The 22,519-nt window shown below is 48.9% G+C and overlaps 5 protein-coding genes across 5 annotated transcripts; 2 read left to right on the top strand and 3 right to left on the bottom strand.

The window, feature by feature from the left end:
* Positions 1–1,854: 1,854 nt before the first annotated feature.
* On the top strand, positions 1,855–3,336 carry HO133_006189 (uncharacterized protein; the record flags this gene model as incomplete). The annotated part of the gene is made up of 4 exons (XM_037297089.1): positions 1,855–1,875; positions 1,926–2,039; positions 2,354–2,690; positions 2,876–3,336. 4 exons carry the CDS (start codon positions 1,855–1,857, stop codon positions 3,334–3,336), a joined length of 933 nt encoding a protein of 310 aa, XP_037147663.1.
* A 1,852-nt stretch (positions 3,337–5,188) lies between these two features.
* On the top strand, positions 5,189–6,142 carry HO133_006188 (uncharacterized protein; the record flags this gene model as incomplete). Its single annotated transcript, XM_037297088.1, has 3 exons — positions 5,189–5,259; positions 5,312–5,482; positions 5,812–6,142. The coding sequence occupies 3 exons, from the start codon at positions 5,189–5,191 to the stop codon at positions 6,140–6,142; spliced, it is 573 nt and encodes a 190-aa protein (XP_037147662.1).
* A 6,473-nt stretch (positions 6,143–12,615) lies between these two features.
* Positions 12,616–14,048, bottom strand: HO133_006187 (uncharacterized protein; the record flags this gene model as incomplete). The annotated part of the gene is made up of 3 exons (XM_037297087.1): positions 12,616–13,211; positions 13,269–13,662; positions 13,743–14,048. 3 exons carry the CDS (start codon positions 14,046–14,048, stop codon positions 12,616–12,618), a joined length of 1,296 nt encoding a protein of 431 aa, XP_037147661.1.
* Positions 14,049–16,480: 2,432 nt separating this feature from the next.
* Positions 16,481–17,794, bottom strand: HO133_006186 (uncharacterized protein; the record flags this gene model as incomplete). Its single annotated transcript, XM_037297086.1, has 2 exons — positions 16,481–17,236; positions 17,297–17,794. 2 exons carry the CDS (start codon positions 17,792–17,794, stop codon positions 16,481–16,483), a joined length of 1,254 nt encoding a protein of 417 aa, XP_037147660.1.
* Positions 17,795–20,192: 2,398 nt separating this feature from the next.
* Positions 20,193–22,431, bottom strand: HO133_006185 (uncharacterized protein; the record flags this gene model as incomplete). Its single annotated transcript, XM_037297085.1, has 6 exons — positions 20,193–20,387; positions 20,564–20,775; positions 20,968–21,245; positions 21,298–21,955; positions 22,007–22,045; positions 22,149–22,431. 6 exons carry the CDS (start codon positions 22,429–22,431, stop codon positions 20,193–20,195), a joined length of 1,665 nt encoding a protein of 554 aa, XP_037147659.1.
* Between the last annotated feature and the right edge of the window lie 88 nt (positions 22,432–22,519).

Here is a 22,519-nt window from a genome sequence, read left to right as displayed (position 1 = left end):
AAACAGCTATTTCTTTAGCGCTATTACCACTATCGCTATTAAACTTTCAAGGCTCTTTTAGAAGATCTATATCTATTCGTTATTAATATTTCGAATATTATATCTTTAAATTACCGCTATTATAGCTATTATTACTAAGAATTAGATATTTAAAACGACCTCTATAGAGGCTTTACAGTCGGCGATATATAACTAGAAGAATTTCTTCTAATTATTTTATTCAGCTACTCTCATATATATTCTCTAATCTTAAATTAATCGATTTTTAATGTATATTAAATGGCCTGAAAATAAAAATTTTAAAAAACCGCTTTTTAATAAAAAGTGAAATTTAGATCGAATTTTAATAGGGGCCTAGTCTAATATAGTCGTTTTTAGATTTCGACTTTTTACTTTATCTACTCTATTTTAAATGTCGCGAATCTTAAATCTTATATTTTTTAATTTTATTTATATAGGGGGAGGATAAAGGTGTAGGGGATATAGAGGGTGTGCTTTCACGCTAGCTATTCGGTATTAACTCACCTTAATTACTTGATTTAAATTTCACCTTAATTACTCGAAGCTAACTTACTTTAATAACCCAATAAAAATCGACTAAGTTATTTCACCTTATTTACTCAATTTTAACACCGTTAACATTAAACTTCGTATTCACTAAGGTTCGCCTATAAGAGGATACATGCGAAGGGAAGTATTAAAATTCGAATCACGTGACTCTTGGCGTCTTGGCGGTCACATGACACGGTCACGTGACACGCCTTAGCGTGTCTGTATCTAGTCGCTCTTTCCTCCATAGTAACTCCATAGTTAACAACTAAGTGTCTTACCTCATATTTCCACAGAAACGAAATAATAACGCGACTACTACTAGAGAAGGGAGCTAATGTCGAATCTCAGAACTTCGATGGTGATACGGTGTTGATCATTGCCGTTAAAAACTTAGTGCGATATTCAATGGTACAGCTGCTGCTAGAGAAAGGAGCAAGAGTCCGTAGGACGGATGCCTATGGATGGACGGCGCTTTTTTATGCAGAACAGCTCGGACTAAATATGGTGTTCCGCTTACTGCGGGCTGTAGGCGAGGTTGAGTGGGCAAACGGGCGTGCGTTGCAGTCAAAGAGGTCGAATGGACGCCCATCACTTGTAGAGGGAGCAATGGTACTCTAAATGTGGACGAAATCAGTCGCTAGAAGCTATAAGATAGTATAGCTTAGTTGTCTCAGGATTAAATAAATATTACCCATCGCGCGCATAGTCAGATGTGCATAAGTGATTGGGCTGTTCCAACGCCGAGGCTAGCAGGCCTGAACAGGCAGTTATCGTACCCCGGCGTCAAGAAACCCCATGGCTGTGCGGCGTAGACCTGGAGTTAAAGATGAGTGATACAGGCGTGATCGGACTGGACAAGAGAATGCTCTGACTTGAAAAAAGATGAAGTAGAATGAAAAGCCACCCGCTATCAACGAATATCTCTATTTGCCAGCTTCGCAATCAAACTTTGGCGATAAATCGCCATTTTCGGCAACCACGCGAGGGGATACCCCGGCTTATACTCGCTCGGATATTGCTCTCTTGCAGAAAGACATCTCAACGCAACTTTACGTTACCTCTCCGCCCACGTCCTTTGATACGGTGCACCAAGAGCAGAGCCGCGCCACGGCTCTGCACTTGAGTGAGGAGAGATAGACTAGAGAATATCCAAGCAGCTGCGACAGCATCAGCGAAACAACAATCAGTCTCTCAGATATCTTTGCACTTACGGATCTAATGCCGCTTCGGGACATTTAAATCTGGTTCTCTGATGTGATTAATGAATAGATGATCTGTACAGTCTTACATACTAACAGTGACATGTCGGGTCACAATACAAATGTACCTAAATGGATCATATCCTTTGCTTTGTTAGCCTTCTCTTTCTATAGCAAAAGCCTCTCATGTTCACCAAAACCCTTTCATTAAAGATCAAGGTTATTAGCCTTACCTTCCATAACCTGTTGTACGATTATGGCAAAGGAAAGCCATTGTCCTCGGGCGGAGTATGCCATCACACTGTCAATGCGCATACCATGCAAGCTTTTTTCAACATATATTAGTGTATCTCGAAAGCACGAATGCGGCGTGATTAGGCAATAGCTGCCACGCATTTCCACTTCTGGTGAACAAGATCACATCCACGAACCCAAAAACTCATACATGCTATTTCTCTCCGTCTGACCTAGACTATCAATTTCTAGTCATCGTTACTATCAGTGTTTGAGAAAGACGCATATCGAAAATGTCGCCACCGTTGCGGTAAGACTCCGAGCTATACTCTCACCATTAAACAGCCGGTAATAATTGAACAGCATAGCCGCATGTGAATGTGGGCTCCGCTACCATTGCCGCCCTTTTGAAGGAATGCGACCGCTTTCAAATCACCGCTCTCACCCGCCCGACTTCCAGCTATTCGCCGCCAAATGACAGCATCAACGTCATTACCACCGACTTCGACTCCTCGGGCTCCCTTATCAGTACCCTCCGCAACCAAGACGCTCTCCTCTGCTGCGTCCCAGGCGGCCAGGCTAGGGTCGCTGCTCAAAAGTTGCTCATCGATGCGGCGATCGAAGCAGGGGTGAAGCTGACCTTTGCTAGCGACTATGTGGCCAACATTTATGAGTTCACACTACCAGACTTTCCCGATGGAATTCGTGGGTGACAAGGTCAAGATACGAGGGTATCTGGAAAAGAGAGCAAAGACGGGCAAAATTGCCTGGACTGCTCTGAATGGAGGGTCTTTCTTCGATATGTATACGTCCAACGCTTTTTGACACTTGTCTAGATTTTCATAAGCATGTCGTCTCTTGACTACTCGGCGAGTTAACTTGAAACCTAGGGCTCGAACTGGGCGTCGCTGGCTTCGACATTCCCGCCCGTCGCGCCACAATCTACGGCGCCGGCAACAACCTCGCCTGCTGGACGTCCCTCCCGGTCATCCCCACCGCCGTAGTCAACATGCTGCTTCACCCAGCCGCCATAGTAAACCGCAGCATTTTAATCTCCGGCGTGCTGAACCCAACACACAACAAAATTCTCGCTGCTCTGGAAACCGAGACAGGGAAGGAATTGAGCGTTGAACAAGGTGATGTGAATCAGATCAAGAGTGGTGCAATGGAGAAGCTGGAGAAAGGGGAACTGAAGGCTGCGACCAGAGAGTTGACGATTAGTGCGCAGTCCAATGACGAGGAGGGGTCGGCGGATTTTTGGGATTTGGTGGAGGACGAAGCTGTGGGGGTGCAGGCTGTGGATGTGAGGGAAGCGGTAAGCGAGTATTTGCTAGAGCAGAAGCTAAAGTGAGACAAAGTCTGTTGTCTGAGATGAAGGTTACTTCTTTGCACAAGATATCTTTATGAAATCTCCTTGTGGTAGGCTTTGAGAGCCAATGAATGGCCAAAAAAGCAAATGAGAAGGCTTTCAATTGGGGCAGGTGAAGGGAAGCATCATCTTTGAAAGGCCCACGTGGCTGGTGAGATTTGAAGACCGAAAAATTGTGTGAACCTCCAATCTGTGAAAGTGACAAACTGCGAGGATTGAAAGAATCCTCGGAGGGAAGATAGAATGGATCTGGGAAATGAATGTCTAGTATAGTGAAGGTTGAGACTCCTAGGAAAGAAAATTCATCCGGGTCAAGAGACATTCAAGCACAACGACGCAATCATCATTCACATTAGCGGTGACCTGAGGGGATTCACCTACTTGTGGAAACAAGGAAGCATCCATCTGTGAATGTCAAAGGCGTGTTGACCAATGATCATCGAACAACGAGCTGTGAATGCCAGAGATGAAGAGAATAGCCGCGCAAAGGTGAACACAGAAATATGTGAATACCACCTATTCACACGTTACGAAGGCAAAACGCCTGAAATGTAACATTAGGTAACACAAATGCTTTTTCCGTGTGATGAATAGCCAAATAGACGCCACAAGCTAACAGTAGCGCTTCCGATAGCCGAGGGGATTTCTCAGGTATTTAAACCCCAGCTCAGAGAATCTTCTCGGTAACATACAACAGCTTCTAGGTGGTACCTTGCAAGGGTGGCTTCCTCCAAGTAGCTGTTCGCTTGCAAGTGGTATAACATACATATATAGCCATCGTGAGTTTATTTCTTCGATGGTACTCCCTTCTGGCTGCTTCAAGAAGACACCATTGTGATGTTGAAAGAAGATCAGGGAAGCCTGGTCTCCCCTCGGATCTTCCTCTTCGGAATCGGGTTCAACATCTTCATGGGTTCCTTACTAATATCTTTCAGTTCTACAGCATAGACAAAGAGCTTCTGGAAATGGACAACGAACTGTGCTGCAGATGTGTGTGAAGCGGGGTGGTGTTGCGACCTAATGGATAGGGTCTAGTTCAGTAGAACGGTGAAGGAAAGGTGATGCGCCAATTCTGGAGCTCATCAGCAAACTTGAGTGACTTGAGAAACGTTGCCGGTGTCGGTTTCAAAAGGACTAATGTTGACAACACTGAGTTTCAACAACAACATCTCAAGCTCAGCCGCAACCTCTGGACCCGACTGCCATCGCTCGAAGACATCGTTCTTTGCTTTGCATCTTGCCTCTTCGAAGAGCGATGCTCAGGCGACTCAGCTTCTCTTTGCCATTCCTTTTCTATCTTCCAAATTCACGACTTGCCTTCGAAACCTACTTGGAAGAGGATACATAAATGCTCCTCGTTGTGCTGGTCGTCTTCGCTTTGGAGAGCTCCGGCAGAAAGGCATCAACCCCAACCATTGTCACACATTCCTTCCTGTGGCAATCGCGTCGAAGACTTCCAACAACTTCTGCAGAGCCTGGGTAATGGTCGTTGAATTTTGTGAGTGTAGATTGTTGCTGGTCGCAAAGCGCCTGCAAGTACTGACAAGGGTACAGGTGAGCACTCCCCATTGAGTCAGCCGTCGACAGAAGAATGACTATCTTTGCAAGACATCACGACGGGCGGTTGGGCCAAGAACCTGCTAGAAGACTGCAACCTCAGATCCAATAACCACAATCTTGTCATGCGTTCATGTCTTGACGGGTCCTTCAACTCGACTCGCCAGAATCACAAGCATGCTCCGTATAAATATAATACCTTATACATGCCGACCCAAGCCCCCAGGCGCTAATACAGCTTATTGGAACCAATTAACCTGGTTATATATCAATCAGTATGGTTGCCAGAATGACCCTTGGCGGAGTTGTAGCAAAGCCATATGTAAGCGAACACAGTCTGTTCTCGCGGTAAGTATCAAAACCGCCCTTGAATGTAACCAGCAGTGCTAAATGATACCAGCTACAGCAGAGATCAACGTGTTGAAGACAATGTGCACTTGGCCACCATAGGGTTCGAGCCTGTGAAAAAGAGTGATGAGGCACTGTTTCTGTGGAAATCCTATCTAGGGGCCCACAACTTGGCACCAGTGAATGCCGTCAGCACTGGCCTGTCAAACACTCTTCGTCACTGGTGAGGTGCCACACAAGGGATTGTTTCTGTGGCTGTGACGGCTCTTGATCGTTCTGTGACGGTAGGACCTCCAGCAGTGGCCGCCACGGTAGGGGTTCCACAAGCGGCAGGTGGACCACCTTTCAAAAGACAGCAGGCGGGTTGACCGAGAGCGATAGGTCAACGGGACTCATGATGCTGTGATCGGGCTGGCATGAGCAGGTTGGGTTTTAAACACGGCTCTTGACTGGTGGGACGGCTGGGAGCGGTAATGTTGGCTTAGGGCTGTAAGTCGGATAGGGTATGCTGCACCGGCAGTCCGATTCTAACCATTTCTAACATCCGTCCAGGCAACAATTCTACCCTTTTCCCACAACGTCTACAGTCCACTGCTACAAGGGTCCCTTCTCAGGCTCCATTGCATTCAATGAACTTGAGTCGCACCTCGAAAACCCGGAGGACGTTGCACTGCTCTTCAATTCGATTCCCAAAAACCATGAACGTTCTGACGAACTTGCGTCACAAGTCATTTTGGGGTTTGCAATAGCAAAGAGGGAAATTCCCACGAAGGATTGGCGTGCACAGGAGGTAGCCAGAAACCGTCAAGTCAAGCCGGGGGAGGAGGCCTTGCCATTTCGCAAGAGACTGTTGGCGAAGTTGCGAAGAAAGTACGGAGTTTAGGTGTCACGTTTGAAGCATTTAGACCAGGCCTGAGTCCTCCAATCGACCATCCCTACATCCTAAACCAGCGCGTTCCACGAGCCATTTCGGGGTCTGCGATGGCAAGAGGAGAAGAACCCGCGCAGGATTGGCGTGTGCAGAGGAGGCAGCCAAGATCGAGGTAGTACGAGCAAGACAATCAAATACAGATGAGAAGGAGTAGGGGAAGGAGAAGGAGAAGGAGATGGAGAAGGAGAAGAAGGAGCTTCCGCAATCAAGCAGATCTTGGAGTTTCACATTATCCAAAAAATGTTAGCAGTTATAGCATTTCGCATATCATCAGTACAACTCGTTGACCACGTTTTTTGCAAAAGATTTCTGCACTACTGTAGGACTGAGAAGTAATTCCACTAGTCACATAGATTATTCAGGTTTAAAGAGAAAATGAACCACATGTATCCGCTCATACTCCTGGGTTTAATCTTCAGAAACTCGCAGATTGCTAAGCGATGCGACACTTCTCCAGGCGTATTCGAACCCCTCCGAGATTGATACGAAATCAATTGTTGCTTTCTATGCATCCCTGACGTAAAGCACGTTACAGCCTAGCCCTACTCCCTCGCCCTAATCATAGCCCACTTACACAACACGATCTCGGAACCTCGTCGCTGCCAATTCTGATGCGTGGCGAGGTGGAAGAGGGCGAAGCAGTCGTCCCCGTAGACGGGATCGAACACCTCGCGCCTTCCTGCCGCCAAAGTGGCGCTCCGACCCTGCACGCGAGATGGGATGAGTTGGTGTCGCGGCGGGCGAAGAACAGTGCCGGCGGTCGCGACTGAATGTGGTAACCTCACCAAGACCCATCAGCTCTACGAACCCTCATCTCGTAGTAAGCGGTGAACGAGATTAAGCATCTACTCACAGTCCTCCCTCCTCACATGCGTCACGGGTATCCGCCACACACTGACTGTGACAACTTGCCTGACATTACAGTCCTCATCGCTCGGCATTTCAGCGACTGCGACCATATGAACGCCTGTCGTCGCGATGGCTTTATTGTTAGCAATAATCAGGTGGCGGTGATGGTATTGGTCAACTGGACACAGGGATACGTGAGTGAAGCAGTTGGGCTGCTGTAGGCCGGATAACAGAGCGGCGAACGTGATGCCGGTTATGGCGCCGAGGTCTGAGACGGAGGTTGGGCGGATTGTCGAAGTGGCTGGTGAGGAGATTGGGAGCGTGGAAGTCACGGTGGATTATAGCAAACGGTGTGGAGGTTGGAGGGAGGGGCGGTAAGCAGGGCACCGAGACGAATCGTGAGAGACGAGTAGGGAGGCCGAGCCCTTCCATGCCGAAAATAGACGGTGCAAGGCGAGCGATTGACAGGAGTAGAACTTTAAGTACCGAGGATAGTATGGTTCTTTCTTTCCATCAGGATACGCTGATATCGCGGGCATATTGTTGCTCAATTAGCCTGATCACTTGTACTCGTAGATGATACAGGTGATATAGCGAGCAACTTATCTCTCAAAACTCTAGCATAGTCTGCCCTCTCTGCCATGGTCCAGTGACCCTCCCGTTCCAGGTAAGCGGACCGAAGCTGCCGTAGCCCATTCCGATTCCAATTTTGTGAACCAGATGAGTCAATATCCAGGACAACGACCGCGACGTTTCGGAGTGAGGAGCGGCGGAAGTGGATGAGGTCTTTTCTCCACAAAGGTAGCGATTCCTCCTGCAGTGTTTCCAGAAAGGTCCTAAAGTCTCCTTGACAGCTTTGCTCCATAGTTGGATAACAATCCTGAAGACCGGGAAGTAACGCAAGTGTGTTGCGAAGATCATCACTTTTACAGCTCCAGGTGTCACTCTTAGCATCGAGAATGATATCCAAATGCATACTCTTCACCGCGGACCGCTGCAGCGAGGTCAGGTTCCGTGGAAACCTCGTCGAAGTATGCGCGATTTTGAACGAGAAGGTAGTGGTGGCGTAGAAATGACGCTAGCGTCTTGGTAGACGGTTCTGGATACTTGGAGGAGAGGCATGCAATTGTTTCTTTTGACAGAGACGGTCTTGAAAAGTCCACGCAACACAATCCTACCCAGCGGGGAACTCTGCCAGCCCCTCGCGCATCGAGTGTGTCGTCTGCAGTCTCGGAATCTAGCCACTGCTACCCCCAGCATTGTACCGAGTAGACCATTCAGATCCAGATTTTGCGAGATATCATAGGCTTCTTGCTCGGTTTTCGTCTCGACGTATCTCCCAGAGCACAGAATGTCAATATAGACTGGCTCGTTGTTGCCAAGGTGGGTGGTGCTACGTGCTCCTTTGATAGTCGCCTCCCAAGGGGCTGAGATTTCCTCAGAGACGAAATGAACCATTCGTGAGCCTAATATGAGCTTGTAGGTTTCTAGGGAGTTGGAGCAGACTCGACATTTCAGGGAGCTTTTTAGCTGAACGTCTCATTCGGCGATTCAAATACTGCCCCTAGAAACAGGCACGTATTACAATAGAATACATACACGAAGGAGGACTGAGGTGTTGGACTGAGAATGCTTCTTGAGCTTTGTATAGCGCGACGTCGATTGATCTTGGTAAGGGCGCAAGAAAACCAATGTAGATTATGTAAGGACTAATCGAGGCCTAGCCGTATTTTTACATTGCGCTAGTTTAGTACGTACTACGATCCTTGCCCAGGGCGGGACGATGTTGGCCGAGACTCGTACTGAGTGCGCGGTACCAGGCCAATGTTCTGCCGACATCGAACCATATAGCAGTGCCCACCTCAATCTCTCTAAAAAACGTATCCCCAGAGCATCCGGCCGTCATGCATTCTAGTGGTCGTGGACATTGGGGGTGAGCTAGGAGGGTGTCTGGTGGACCCCAAGTCCGAATCTGAGGATGGTGAGGGTCATTCAATCTAGAGATGGAGTCGGCATAGATCTCAGAGCCAAAAATACGCCCGTAATATACTCGAAGGCGGGACACTCAGTGGCGAAATAGCGACTCCGGTTTGAAAGAGGTACATTGAAGGGTTCACAGTGTCTTACATTTGCTCAAAGGTTAAGCGTCAACGTACGTTACTAACACCGTTCGACTAGGCTCCAGCCCTGAATTAGAATCGGCAAATCTACAGAGTAGGAATAATCGATCACCGGTCCAGAGAACTTGCCTGAAGTAATCCCCATACCTATTGATTAAGCCATTGGCGTACTCCAGTCAGTCACATGTCAAGGGTCGTGCGACAACAGTTCAAAGACATTTCAGACTTTGAAACCATGTCTAAAACGGTATTTTGCCATCAGTTTTATATGCTTTGAAACCCCGCTTCCCTGCTCTGAAGCCCCTACGGCAAGGATGGGCCCCAGTTTGCTCATTGGGCGAAACGACTTGGTGTTCCTTCCAAGACATCAAATCTGCAAGCCGTGCCACTATCGTCAAGACTTCCAAGGATGACCTGTGTGCTCAAGTCTTTTCGCGTTTTCGGTCCACGTCTCCGCCGATCCGGGACCTTGCCAAAAGACGCGCGGCAGAGTCTGCAGAGCGCCAGGGGCCCATATGCTAGGGTAGCCGGAAGCACGATGAATCTAGTGCTTTACCAAACTATCGATCGAGCTTGGCGAGAGTGTCAGGACTGCAGAAGACCCACATAAAGCTGCAGAGTCGTGATGGCAAGAATAGATCGAGAGCGCTGAGTCGCACTCTTAAGCGATCACGAGATCCGCCGACCTTCATCGGAACACCACTATTCAGGACGATTGCCCAAGCTACTCCAAGCAGCGATGATCTTTGAAAGACGTATTGGGCAAGAGATCGGCGAAACAGATGCTGCATTAGTCCAAGCAGCTGCAGTGCAGATCACAGTACCCTACCGCACAACCTGCAGCTAACGGAGAGAAATTTTGAGTCTGGACCGATAGTATCCGACCCCAAAAACATCCTGTCCAAAAACACCAAACCACATTCGGAAATTCAGGAGGGCTTCCCAGTTCTCCATCAGGAGGATTTGCAGTCAAATCACCGGGACTTAGATTCCCCTTGTTTACGCATACAACCCCTTTATCATGTAATGCTCCATATGCATCTCGCAATCGACCCGCATCATGCGGGCTTCCTCTAATGTTTTCTCCGAACAACAAGCGGAAGATCGTCTAACCCGAATAACTCCTATTATTACACAATTGACCACGTTGGAACTCGAAACGAACTACGAAATTTTCGATCTTCATTACATCCATACTGCATTCAGGTGACCGAGACTTGCGTTTTGTTGACCATGCAGTACTTTATAACATACCGAATTAATTGGCATATAAGATACTACCATATAGCCGAAGCGTCCATCTGATCGTCGTTTGGAACCGTATTTTATATGTAAAGGGGCCTTATAACACTGTGGTATCGTATGGCCTAAGGCGCTAGTCAATGGTCTTACTAAGCTCACTGTCGCCAATTAGAGAGCTCGGAGAGACGCTCTTATTAGACGGGAAAATATCTCTGTATGGGGGATGGTACCTGATTTGGGGGCGTAGGGTACCGCAAATGGCCTGTACCTACTCCGACTACTCATTATTCTACTTGTCTTACTACTATGAGGGTTTACTTAATAGATTCTTAATGGACTTGAATGGCTACTTCTGATTTTGCATTGGGGGTTTACTATTAAGTACCATTACTCAGCAGACTATTAGGACCCCTATCTTATAGTCTAATTATGGCCTACGTCTGAAAAACGTTATTTTGAATAGTATTTTATATGCAAAGGGGCCTTATAATGATGTGGTTTTTTATATGCCAATTAATTCGGTATGCACCTCACGAACGACTCCCATCATGCAAAACTACGTGCTAAAACTCGCCGAAAAAGAAAAAAAGATGAAAGGTCCTCCGAACATATCTGATCAAAACACACCTCATCAAGCTCGAAACCTCGGACTTACTTCCCAGTTTCCGATCACATTGCCCGCGGTCAGATCACACCGAATTACGCTCCCCTTGGTGCATATGCACCTAGCAGCATAACCCACACCATGCAGGCACCCGCATGAACTCCCCGAGGCCCCTGATCGCCACCCTGCATTTGACCGAAGGCTTGCGGTGTAAGGCCGAGACTAAGGAGGTGCTAATGGCCACTCCACTAAGAATGAATTCCCGATGTCAACAGCGGTCGCAACGAGTGGCTTGCATTAGCATAAAAACCCTGCTTGATTAATGAGTCAAAACTACTAGCCCGAGTGGGATTTTGAGTTCTGACGTCCTCGGTGACTTTTTCGCACGTGCAGTTCGGCATGCAAGACAAACCCAAAAAGCAAGCAGACTTATCGAATTTTGTGGGTGAACCGGATTTTCCTGGCCAAAGAGATCGATCGCTAGAAAGTGTGTGTCCGTGCAACCACAGTCCCAGATGTTGTGTCAAACTCTCCCTTGTCACCATCGAATCAGCTGTCATCGTTCAACACACGTGGTGGCCGTCTAATCAACCCGCTGCTTTGCCATTGAAAATGACAGCCGGATCGCAAGATATCCAGGCTTCAGCCTTCGCTTCAGCCTCAAGTATGTCCTTCCAGACCAGGCGCACGAATCAGCCCTGCTGGCTAACTTTCCCTAGTAGGTATGAGATTAATGCCCAAGCAAAGCAGCCACAATCGACGCATGAGCGAGATCCGGGCGCCGAAATCCTCGCTGACTTTTCCGAACGCGCAGGTTGGATGATGCAACGTGACGTGCAAAGCCATTGATTTGTGGATTGCATCAGCGCGAAATAAGAAAACAAAAATGCAAGCCAGAGCGTCCACCCTTTTGCATACGTGCGTGGCCGGCCAAAGTCAACAATACATCCGCCCATGCCCCTGCACAATGAGATTTGGAATTGGATCTCCTTACGCCAACTTATCTGTCTCCTTTTCCTCCTCCACGCGCTACTCTTCAACATCGGACGTACGTACGCAATTTCGGCCCCACGCATGCCACGCGAGCGCCAATTGCAGAAAATAGGAAATCGAGTCCCGCTGCTTGGCGCCCTCGTGCATCGCTACGTACCAGAGAGCTCTTTTTCGATGAGGATGATGACGGTGATGATGATACGAAGCAGGGCTACCTAGTTCCTCTGCAGCTGGGCCAACTAAGGTAGTCTTCGGTCGGCTTCCTGCAGATCTTCGGGCTTGAGTCTGGGTTGGATATGCAAGAACTGGTGGATCAACGACTGTAGGGTGACTGTCATAACGAGCTGAAAAGGAGAGCAGCGAGGAAGTTGGAGGGGACTTCGACCAATTACCATTGTCGAACATATGAACCTCGAAGTTAGCAATGTAAGATTGGAGTCGCAGGGTTGGCGTCGAGTGGTAGGGTCTAGAGCCGGAAACCTTTCACAGAGCAGGTTGGATAACGAAGAGAGTGCGTAGGACTGAGCTTGGCTCCATGGACTAACACAACATCAATGAGGTCTATACCAAACATTGTTTCCCCTGCTACACCGTCAACCCGATAGACGTCAAGAAATTCACAAACTCTCCTCGAACAGCGCAATCGCCTCTCCGTTCTGCTTTTCCAGATCCCGATTCCAGATCCAGTGCATCCTCGTGTCCGCCTGCTCTGCGATCTTCTTCAGATCACTCCCCACCCCCTTCGCCATCATGCCGAACAGTTCCCCCGCCTCCCGTGACGTCTTCACGACCCTCTGGCTCCTCGGTCTCCGGACCTGATCATATGCCGCGAAAGCGTTGGGGATGTGCTTCGGATCGTGTACGCGTCCGAGAAGAGTCTCGAGCACGAGAGCGTCTTCGATCGCCTGTCCGGCGCCTTGGCCCTGGAAGGGAGTCGAGGCGTGGGCGGCATCGCCCATCATCGCTACGGGGCCGATGGCGTACGTGGAGGCGGGGAGGTCGTCACGCATGGCCCAAGCGGTCAGACTCGGACTATCGAGGAGCTCGATGAGACCGTGCGCCTTTTTGCCCCAGCCGCTCAAGAGGCGGTTAAGCTGTTCGGAGGTGGCTGGCATGATCCACTTGTCGCTGTCCCAGTCTGGTCGCTCAAAGTCTATCACTACCGCGTTCATAATCTTGCCGAGGTCGGTGGGGTAGCTGAGAATCGCTTTGCCTGCAAGGCCGTCAGTGCTATCGCGAGCGGATCAAGGGGATCGAAAAGTCGACGTACCGGGACCGCAAAGCATCATCGAGTTCTGCGCGTACTCAGCACCCAGTTTCTCCACCGCCTTGTCCATTGGAATAAGTCCTCTATATGCGACCGAGCCCGCAAAGACGGAGTGAGCAGCCATGTCGCGCTCTCCGAGGAGATACTCGCGTATGGTGCTGTGGATGCCGTCCGCGCCAACGACGGCATCCGCCGTTGCAGTCGTGCCGTCCTTGAAGTGGAGAAGCACGCCGCCGCCTTCTTTTTCCTCGGTGGATTGGAGGCGCTTGTTGAAGTGTGCACGTTCAGCAGGCACTCCTTTGACAAGCTCGTCGAGGAACTGAGCGCGGTGTACGCTTCGCATGCCGCCTTGAGTCTTCTGGGAAGCGAATGCTTCGCCTTCATGCTCGCCTGCGCCCTGATAGAGAAGGACCGCGTCAGTATCTTTCAGATGATACACAAAGCTCTGTTCCACGGGCTGCAAAACATTTCACTTACGACAATGTGTTCTGTGAAGACATCGGCGTAAGCTTCCCACATGTTCGATGTCGCATGCTTGTCGAAAGCGTCCCGTGCATGGGGTCCTATGAGTTTGAGAGCGCGCTGGCTGTTGGGTCCAATAGCGACACCGGCGCCTATTTCACCAAAAGCGGGTGCGGCTTCATAGATCTGGACGTCGATGTGCTCATACTTGAGGAGGCCAAGTGCTAGAGTCAGGCCACTGATGCCTCCGCCAGCAATGGCGATGCTGAAGGCCTTTGGCTTGGACGATTCAGTCGTAGGAGCGTTGGTGGTTGACGCCATTGTATAGAATCGGTGTTGTTAGTCTCGGAGGTCGAAGCTGTTGTAGTATCTGCTGTAGTGGTCCTGGAGGTGGAAGTCCTTTGCGTTTGCGTCAATGTGGAATGCTAAAAACGAGTTCGGCTGATCCGTGGTGTGTTGCTTGTGTTACTGTTCTCGAAGCTGTCTATCTGCATAAGAAAAGGCAAGAAGCAGTTCCGTCTGTGTGTATATATACACGGATGCTGGCCCGGATGCCCGCGGGCGGAGCCTTGCAGCAACTCCAAACAAAAGAAAAACAAAGGCTAGAAACTGGCCAGCCTAAGCCCGGACCAGGTTTCAGCCTGTTTTTTCTTTCTTTTTTTATGTCTCACATCGTCGCCGTGAGCTATTTCCCCATCGTCTCGGTCGGCGGCGAGAGTGCTTGAAAGTCACAAACGGCTTCAGAACACTTGAAAGCACAGCATGCAAGAGACGATGAATGAGTGAATTCTAAATAGATACTGCATCTTGACCGTTGACATTCTCCAAAAACTCGAAAATACCTCACCTCGGTGCTTAGATAAACCGCGAAACCAATTACACGTGCGTAGTGCGGGGAAGAGGACTTACAGCTCGGCGGGGGTAGTAGGATTCTTGCATATTCCCGAGCGGATCCGAGTCCCCAATGAGGTCATTACATACTCTACGCTGGAGCGTAGCCGTGTGTCGATCAAATCTGTTGTTTTTACTGAGCATCTGCTGAAATTTAGGGAGGTTAGAAGCAGCTTGGCGCAGTCGCCCCCCAGGAGGCCGCCGGACGCATGAGAGATTAGGCGCAGAGGGTTGGAGCCGTTGGTCTCCGGGCACAACCGCAATACATCAACAAGAGCTTCTAACAGAAATTCAGTTGGTATATGAAATCTTTATATTGAAGGTTGACTACAAGCTTACAGTCTTAAGTTTCTTGATCAGTCTTTTCATTCGTGAGATATTGTCCTGCGTATCGAAGTGAATTTTCGAGGTGTCCGGAGACTAATGGAACCAACGAGTACATCTATGTGAAGCAGGTCTCAGAGTACTCTAAATTCCAGTATTTACTTGATGTATGCTTAGTTCCAACCCTTGATGAGGTCGGTGCATAGGCGGAGCGTGTCCGTCTACTTCCGATAGACCGCATGTACTCAGGATATACCCACCCACTTCCACGAACCCTTTTCTACCCCTGCCGAGCTGTAAGCCGCGCGGGGAGTTGCGCCAACAAGGCAGCTAGTCAAAGGAATCGAACCCTACCACAAAGGTTCCGACTTATCGAATTTAAGGAATTGCATGCAAGAAAATGCCTTTGTGTCGGCTTCGCCGACACGTTATTTTTGGGCCATTTGCGTGCCGAGAGGACGCTATACTTGATTAAGTACGGCCTCGGATAAAGCACATCGGTGCGTGATAACCACCGTCTCGGCTTCGCGACCATTGCCTGGCGAACGGGACGTTGATCTCGTTCAGCGCATTACGTTGCAAATGGCGACAGTCGAAACAGAATATCTGTTCACCATTCCGACAGGAGCAGCATCGACGAAGAAGATTACTCCGCCGTTCTGCCCTGTTGAGTGTTGTTTCGACTTATGGACTGGTGCCTATGATTGACGAATTGGATGATAAGAGACATCTTGTACTGGGTTGATGCTCGAGATCGACGTGAGAGTGTACATTGATTCAGCGTCTCAGACTGTTCTTGTTTCTGATAGCTTGCCTGAACGGTCGGAAAGTCCTAATGAGTCGTCAAGCGAAAGGTTCAGGAGCCGGCTAGTCCTGGCGGAGCAGGCGAAAGATTAAGGCATTGAGCCGAAAGTACTTGTCCTACATGACAGATACTGTCTCAGAAAGGACGTTCAAAAATGTAGAAACGTCCTACTTATTACTGCTGTGGTCAAAAGTTTAACAAAGACTGCCGTCACGTCTGCAACCTTGTATTGGCATGATGCCTTGGCACGTGTTGCGAACATTGGGAGTACAGAAAGCCCCACGGCTCCCGTCTTCATACGGGTTGCATCGATCAAATGTTGAAGTGTACCTTGAGAATGGAAGCATAGATGAGAAGAGAAGAGCCGGGCGCAGAAAGGAAGATCTTGGGACTTGGCATTGCAATACTGGTACAAAGATTCTAGCACTGGAAGGACACACATAGCTGCGATCGCACCTGCCCTAAACACTGCCCCTTGCACTGTGAGGTTGGTACTTCCCCCATGTTAATGAGCAGTCTTATCACTCGACGCGGAGCCGGTAAAGTGGAGAAAGTCGAGTGCTACTTCCCGTGTGCCGGACTTTGTCCAATTTCTTCCCCAGTGAGTCGTGACCGTCGTCACAAAGCCTTTGCTGTCGTGTAAGGCCAGAGCCGAACATTTCCACCAACCAGACCCATATATTCTTCTATCTCGCTCATCCATCTCCTTGTGGCTCCTCTCTCTGAGGTGATTTCACTCAGGCTGGTACTGCTCAAAAGCCTTGTACCATTTTGGAAATTCGTCGTCTCGATATGTCCAATTAGCCGGTTGATCGAAATCACCAAGGGCGCCATCGATGTTGTCAGGATATTTCAGGATCTGTTTGTAATTGGTGGGCCTCTGTGCAGGATCAAGTTTGTAGAGTTCTAAGATAATGAAGGAATGGAGTCGAGGAGAGAAGAAGTCTATCATGTCGACGCCACCGTAAACATAAGTGTGCTTTAGGACCTTAGATTCTAGTATGTTGGCTTCGATAGGATAATACCGGACACTCTGGTAACGATCATAAAATTCCTCGTTATCATAGTTCATGGACAGATCCATCTTGAAGCAAGCATGCTCAAGGACGTAGTCGGGCGTTTTTGACCACTCTACTTTCCTCGTGTCAAAAGGAATCGTCCACGTATAACGGTCGCCAACGCGTCTTCGCTCCCGGATGGGATGATTACGGCGTTCCTCCTCGGGCCACATCACTCCCTGAACATCCCATCCTCTTTGGGAGTATTTTCGTGCCGATTGTCTAGCGGACTTGTCCAAGTCTTGCAGCAAATAGGACTTGTGCTGAATGAATGTCGGCAGCGGGAATACAGAGTAGGCTTTGTTCCAGCTTAGAATATTGACATCTGCAGTAGAATCGCTCCTTTCAAGTATGTATTGAGCAGGTAGGCATGTTGTTGAATGCAAACGGATCTCAAACTTTCTGTCGGCATCTTTCTTGAAGGTACGGGTCTGCGATCGTAAATCTTTTAGCAAAGAGCCCAATATAATGGTCATCGCAGAAATTCCTACCTCCATTGCAGGACGGTCCGGGCCATATTCTTTCAGCTTCACTTCCGAATAACCTGCTATGGTTGAGAGGTATTTGCTGAACAGCTGAGATCCACGGCCTTGCAAAATATACACGACTAGACGCTTACAGCTCCAAATGTTTCTCTCAAAGTACTGAACTGCGAAGTTTCCAAATATAAGCGCGTCGTATCTAGCCATCTGAGATCTGAAGCCTTGGGGATCTTCAACATAGCGGCGAAGTGCTTGATCCACATCCCACTGAGATGAAAGGAGATACTGATACAAGCCAGAGAACTTCTTGCATGTCTGAGTCAACGCGACGATCTCAGCGATTGTGAGGCAATCACAGAAAGTGTGGAAGATGGGGTAGCGCGATGCGCGATCAAAAGTGCTGAGGAAAGTTGGTTGCGAGGCGGAGGATGGGGACACAGTACTGAGGAGATCGCCTCTCGTGGTGTGGAAGCCTCCACTGGTTCGGCGTCTCTTGTTTCCCGCCATTTTCCTAAGCCTTACTCTCAGCAACTCAAGACCTCAGAGAGTCGTTGTTGCTTGCTTCGAAAAAGAGGCCTCAAAGAAAAGAGGCTTGATATAAGTGTATCGTTGGACGTGTGTTGAATGCGTTGAGTTGTTGACGAAGTCGCGAGGACTTTCTGCAGCTAGTCTAAACTTGGACTACTGCCTACACGTGACGCGTCAATTCCCTTGGCATTGAAGTTGACTTTAGATCGTGAGGAAAACAAAAGCTGAGAAACCATAATATATAAGAAGTATCTGATGAAACCCCATATCGCGCCAGGAGCTCTGTTGCTCCTCCTTTAATGTGGTCGCTGCAGTCACAGGCAGCTTATCGCTCGCTGTGCTCACCTTCGACGAGCTCCACCCCACGACATCGGCCCAATCACGTGCTGCGGAGGGTTTCATGGTCAGCTCGGCCTCAACAAGCGTCGTTTCCATCATGCTGGCGACGATGTTTCTTTTCCGGTTCGAAGGACACGATGAAGCCACTCGAATAGATCTTACGTTGGCGTAGGTACCGTTGGTCTTGCTTGATTGGTCACTTTATCGCCTTTTCAATCGGCCTGCTGCTCTGGTATGGGGAGAAGAATGATACGTGGAGGACCGTGGTCGTGGGCTCGCAGATCGGCGTCTCGTTGTTATTCACTTGCTGGGCTGCTGTTTGGATGTGGAGCACAATGAGGAAGAGGGGTGGACTGGGACGAGAAGAGATAGCTGAGAACACAAAGACCTTAGATGGAGAGAAGTGAGTGGGCCAAAAACCAAAACGCCGTAGAAATCGTTAGGCCTTTGAAGTTTGAGATGCCGCGGTTATGGCTTTATTTACTCCGCTACCCATAAAGAGGATCCTAGGGAATGCAGAATTTTGAGCTTAGAGAAGGATATAGAAAATAGGGAAAGACTCAATGACTATGGGTGGCCTGCCATGCTGGTCTCCACTCATAATGATGCGCTCCTTTACTCTTCTTCCCCGGGTCTTCGCCCTCATCGATCGAATGAGTGCGCGCCGAAGAAGTCCATCTGAACTTCCATGAACTACGTCGCTAGCTTCGTCCCACCGCAATACTTGAGATACTCCAGGCTAGCTGACACGGAAGGAATATACGCATCCCATTTCATTCCCTTGAGCACTACTTCCTTCAGCGGCTGGAAATTCTGCTGCAAATCGGCGGATACTTCGTCAATGAGCTGCATGTCATAATCGTGGCGTCAGTGGATCAGATCGGTTCGAGAAAATCGGCAAGGTAATCTGAGCGTATGATGCAACCGGCACGCCAGATCTTGATGCACGTCCCCAAGCTGATGTTCCAACCTTCATCCGTTGATGCTTTAATGGTATATCAATATAGCTTAGCTATAACTCATATGCTTCTAGCCAAAACTTCGAATTCAACCTAGCTGACATGTTAGGAGCATAGTCAATCAATAACACTCCAACAGCATCTTAACCCAAAAATGGATACGGCTTAATCCCTCCTCAACCCAATTACTCTTACCCCACTTCAAACCGCGCAACAACGAAACCCCCAGTCTCTACAACTGCATCACCAATCTCCCTCAACCCATACGTAATAATGAGCCATCAGACCGCACTAAGCACCCAAGCAGCCCGGCCATTCGTCAAAGTAACCGTTCTGAGTAGCTCGAATCAAGCAACCTCGAAACCAACTAAGAAAATTTGTCGAGGGGGACTGATGGCTCCGTCGGGCAGCGATTCCAGCTCTCGCATATTGGTGTCGGTACTTACCAGTACCTCGTGGTCTGTGGCTGGGAACTGGGCTGCGGAGGAGACGGTGTGGTCGTGGACGGGTTATTCGGCACGTCCTCTGGCCAATCGTTGAGGTAAACATGGGTGATATTTTCGTGTGTATTTCTTGATATTCAGTTTGTTGGAACTCGAAGAGCCCATGATCTCAGTAAGTGTAATATCGTGTGACGGCAATATTAGCTGCGCGTAACTGAGACGCAGTAGGAGACTGGGAAGCTTAAGGGGTTGAGGGGATGACGACGCAAACAAAGTTAATTGGCGCAAAACCCGCAAGAAACCGGCTTGACTTTTTGCTTCGCCAAACATGCTTTCACTTCTACATAGCTATTGGCCAGTAAGATGAACAAAATGCAAGATGTTAAAAAAATTTACTCTATGCTACGCCCTATCGCTATTTGTCAAAATCAGCATCAGTCCTCCAAACTGGGATTGCGTTTTTGCTGGGCGAATGTCAATGACGATGGCGAATTGCCCGCAGTTGCACGCAGATATCGGATCCTGGATTGTTGGTGGATTGGTGTTTCATACTATCTTCGTCGGCTGCTTGCGCGAAGCAGTCCCGCCTCTTTTTATCTTGTCGATACACATCGGCTTCCCTCTCAACAAGTAGCTTCACGAGCTCAAGGTTGCTTGCTCCGACTGCAGCATTGCTGTCCTGCCCAACACGTCGTCGTCATCGTCGCTGTCCGTTTCATATTCGAACAGCAGTCGGGCGCCAGGGACATTGCCTACCGGACACGCTGCATAAAGTGGTCCCTGACTTTCTTTGTCCTGCTCGTTGACTTTCGCATCGTGGTCAAGAAATAGCTTTACCAGTCATATGAAGCATTTGGGAGTTTGAACATCCAATGGAGCGGAGTCTCGCCCTCGCTGTCTTCAGCATTAATACCGACTGTGGTACAGCGAACAAGAACACTGCAAAGCTCTAGATTACGAGTATGTGCTGCGTAATGAAGGCAAGTCCGGCCATCTCTGTTTGGAACCTCAGGTTTGGCGCCGAGGTGCAGTAGGTACTGAAACAACTTTGGCGAGCCAGAACCTGCAGCGAGCACTGAAAGAAGGGTCTGCTTTATTCTCTCTAACGCATTCACATCGGCATCATGCTGCGCGAGCAATTCAATGCCGATGTTTCCACCATTCTTCCAGCACGCGAAATGGTGAGGGGTCCACTCGAGAGAGGTCCACTCGTCTTCGTCTAACACACATTGACATTCGCGCCGTACGAGATGTATCTCTGCATCATTCCAAGCAGACCAAATCTAGCTACAACGTGAAGCGGGTCCAAAGGGTAGGCTCCGCCACAAGGATAACCTCCTCGACCGATCTCTGTAAACACGTGACCCAGGGGACAGAATTATCTCGATGATGGTGTAAAGTTTTTCCCAACGTTCTTGCAGGTCGGTATCGCGTTCAGCTGCAGGCCAGGCTTCCTCTGCAGCTCGCAAGTGTCTTGACCATTGTGCAAGCTCGTATCTGGGCGGTTCTTCCTCGTCAGAACCGAAGTCCGGCAGATTCGATATAGGATTGTCCTTTTCGGCTTCCGCCGCAATGTGTGTGGCTAGCTCTGTTGTTTCTGTGCCCAGGCTCACAGTTACTTTTGGGGCTAGATTTTCAATGCCAATGTCAGGTCCGTGTTGCAATGCAACACTTTCACTTGTCAAACCACTACAGAGGAGTGTGTCAGATCGTTGAATTTGGGGGAGATGAGGTTTTCGACGCGGCATTAAGCTTGTCCTTCTCGAAGCCTTTGATCGTGATGAACTTGTCTTGAAAGGATCGGGGCATGAGCTTTCGAAAAATGTATTTCGCCATGATGAGATGTTCATGTTTTGGGAAAGCCTGGTAGGTGGAGACTTGATTCATACGCTCTGTGCAATCTGAGCAAATCCTGGGATCCTGAGCCAGCCATTTCTCCTCACTGCTGATGAAGTCTCGGACAGATTTGTGTTGGATGTCGACGACTGCCGAAGAGAACTTCAAACAATCTCGGCCTACCGTTTTGAGCCGTTTTACCGATTCTCGATCCTTGTAGTCAATATTCTCTTCTTGGGGCTCCATACCTTTTGATACTCCGATGACTGCTGAGCTGTTGTCAGAATCTTCGATATCCTCAATTTCAGAGTCGTCTTCATCGGTGCCCAAGTCCTCATAGCAACGCTCTATGTCGTCTAACACCAGAGCAATTTCAATCTTGCCTTCGCTGCACATCAGCCATCGCAGTACTGTAAGCAGCATTTCACGGTCGTCTTCCTGTAACCTTTCCAAGATCTGCTTGTAGAGATCGCTCATCCCATCTGGAAGGCGTTTCATTAATAGTTGCACGTTAATCCTCACAGCCTTTGACTGCTTTAGATTTTCGATGACCATGTTCGCATCTACCGAGTGATTAGTGAGAGGGCTTGAAGACGCAATTGGAGATGGCTTGCATTGGATCATCCCATCGGACTTCCTAGCGATCCTGGGACCTGCGTTCAGCTGTCGGAAGCGTGGCATGCTCTTCAGAGAGTCCTCAATATACGCAAGGATATCGGGATGGGTTTTTTTTCCTGCTGACCTCAATTTCCTTACATGGCACCTCCCTTAAGTCGTCTATAATGTGGTCATCGGGACGGCTTGAGACTAGAACCCGTATGTCAACGCCCGACTCCGGTAGTGCATTCAAAGCGTCCAGAAATCCGGCAGTCCAGTCAGAGCACTCGTCAAGTGCATCCACAATAACGAAAATCTTTGTGTTGATGACCTCTGCGATATCAAGAAACATTGGCTGAAGTACAGAGTTGATTTGCAGAAGCGACGAGTCCCTCTCTCCTTCTGGGCTCTTCATCTTTGTCTCTTGCGTTCTTGAGGACATCGAGGAGAGTTTGATACTTCACGCCCTCACCTGGCAAACTGTCATTTCCATTATTAGCTTCGTCCCCGCAGGCGGTGAACAATCGCGC

The sequence above is a fragment of the Letharia lupina genome (genome assembly GCF_014066315.1).
Source record: "Letharia lupina isolate WasteWater1 chromosome Unknown contig_23, whole genome shotgun sequence".
NCBI lineage: Eukaryota > Fungi > Ascomycota > Lecanoromycetes > Lecanorales > Parmeliaceae > Letharia > Letharia lupina.
This window is presented reverse-complemented; position numbering and strand designations above follow the sequence as displayed.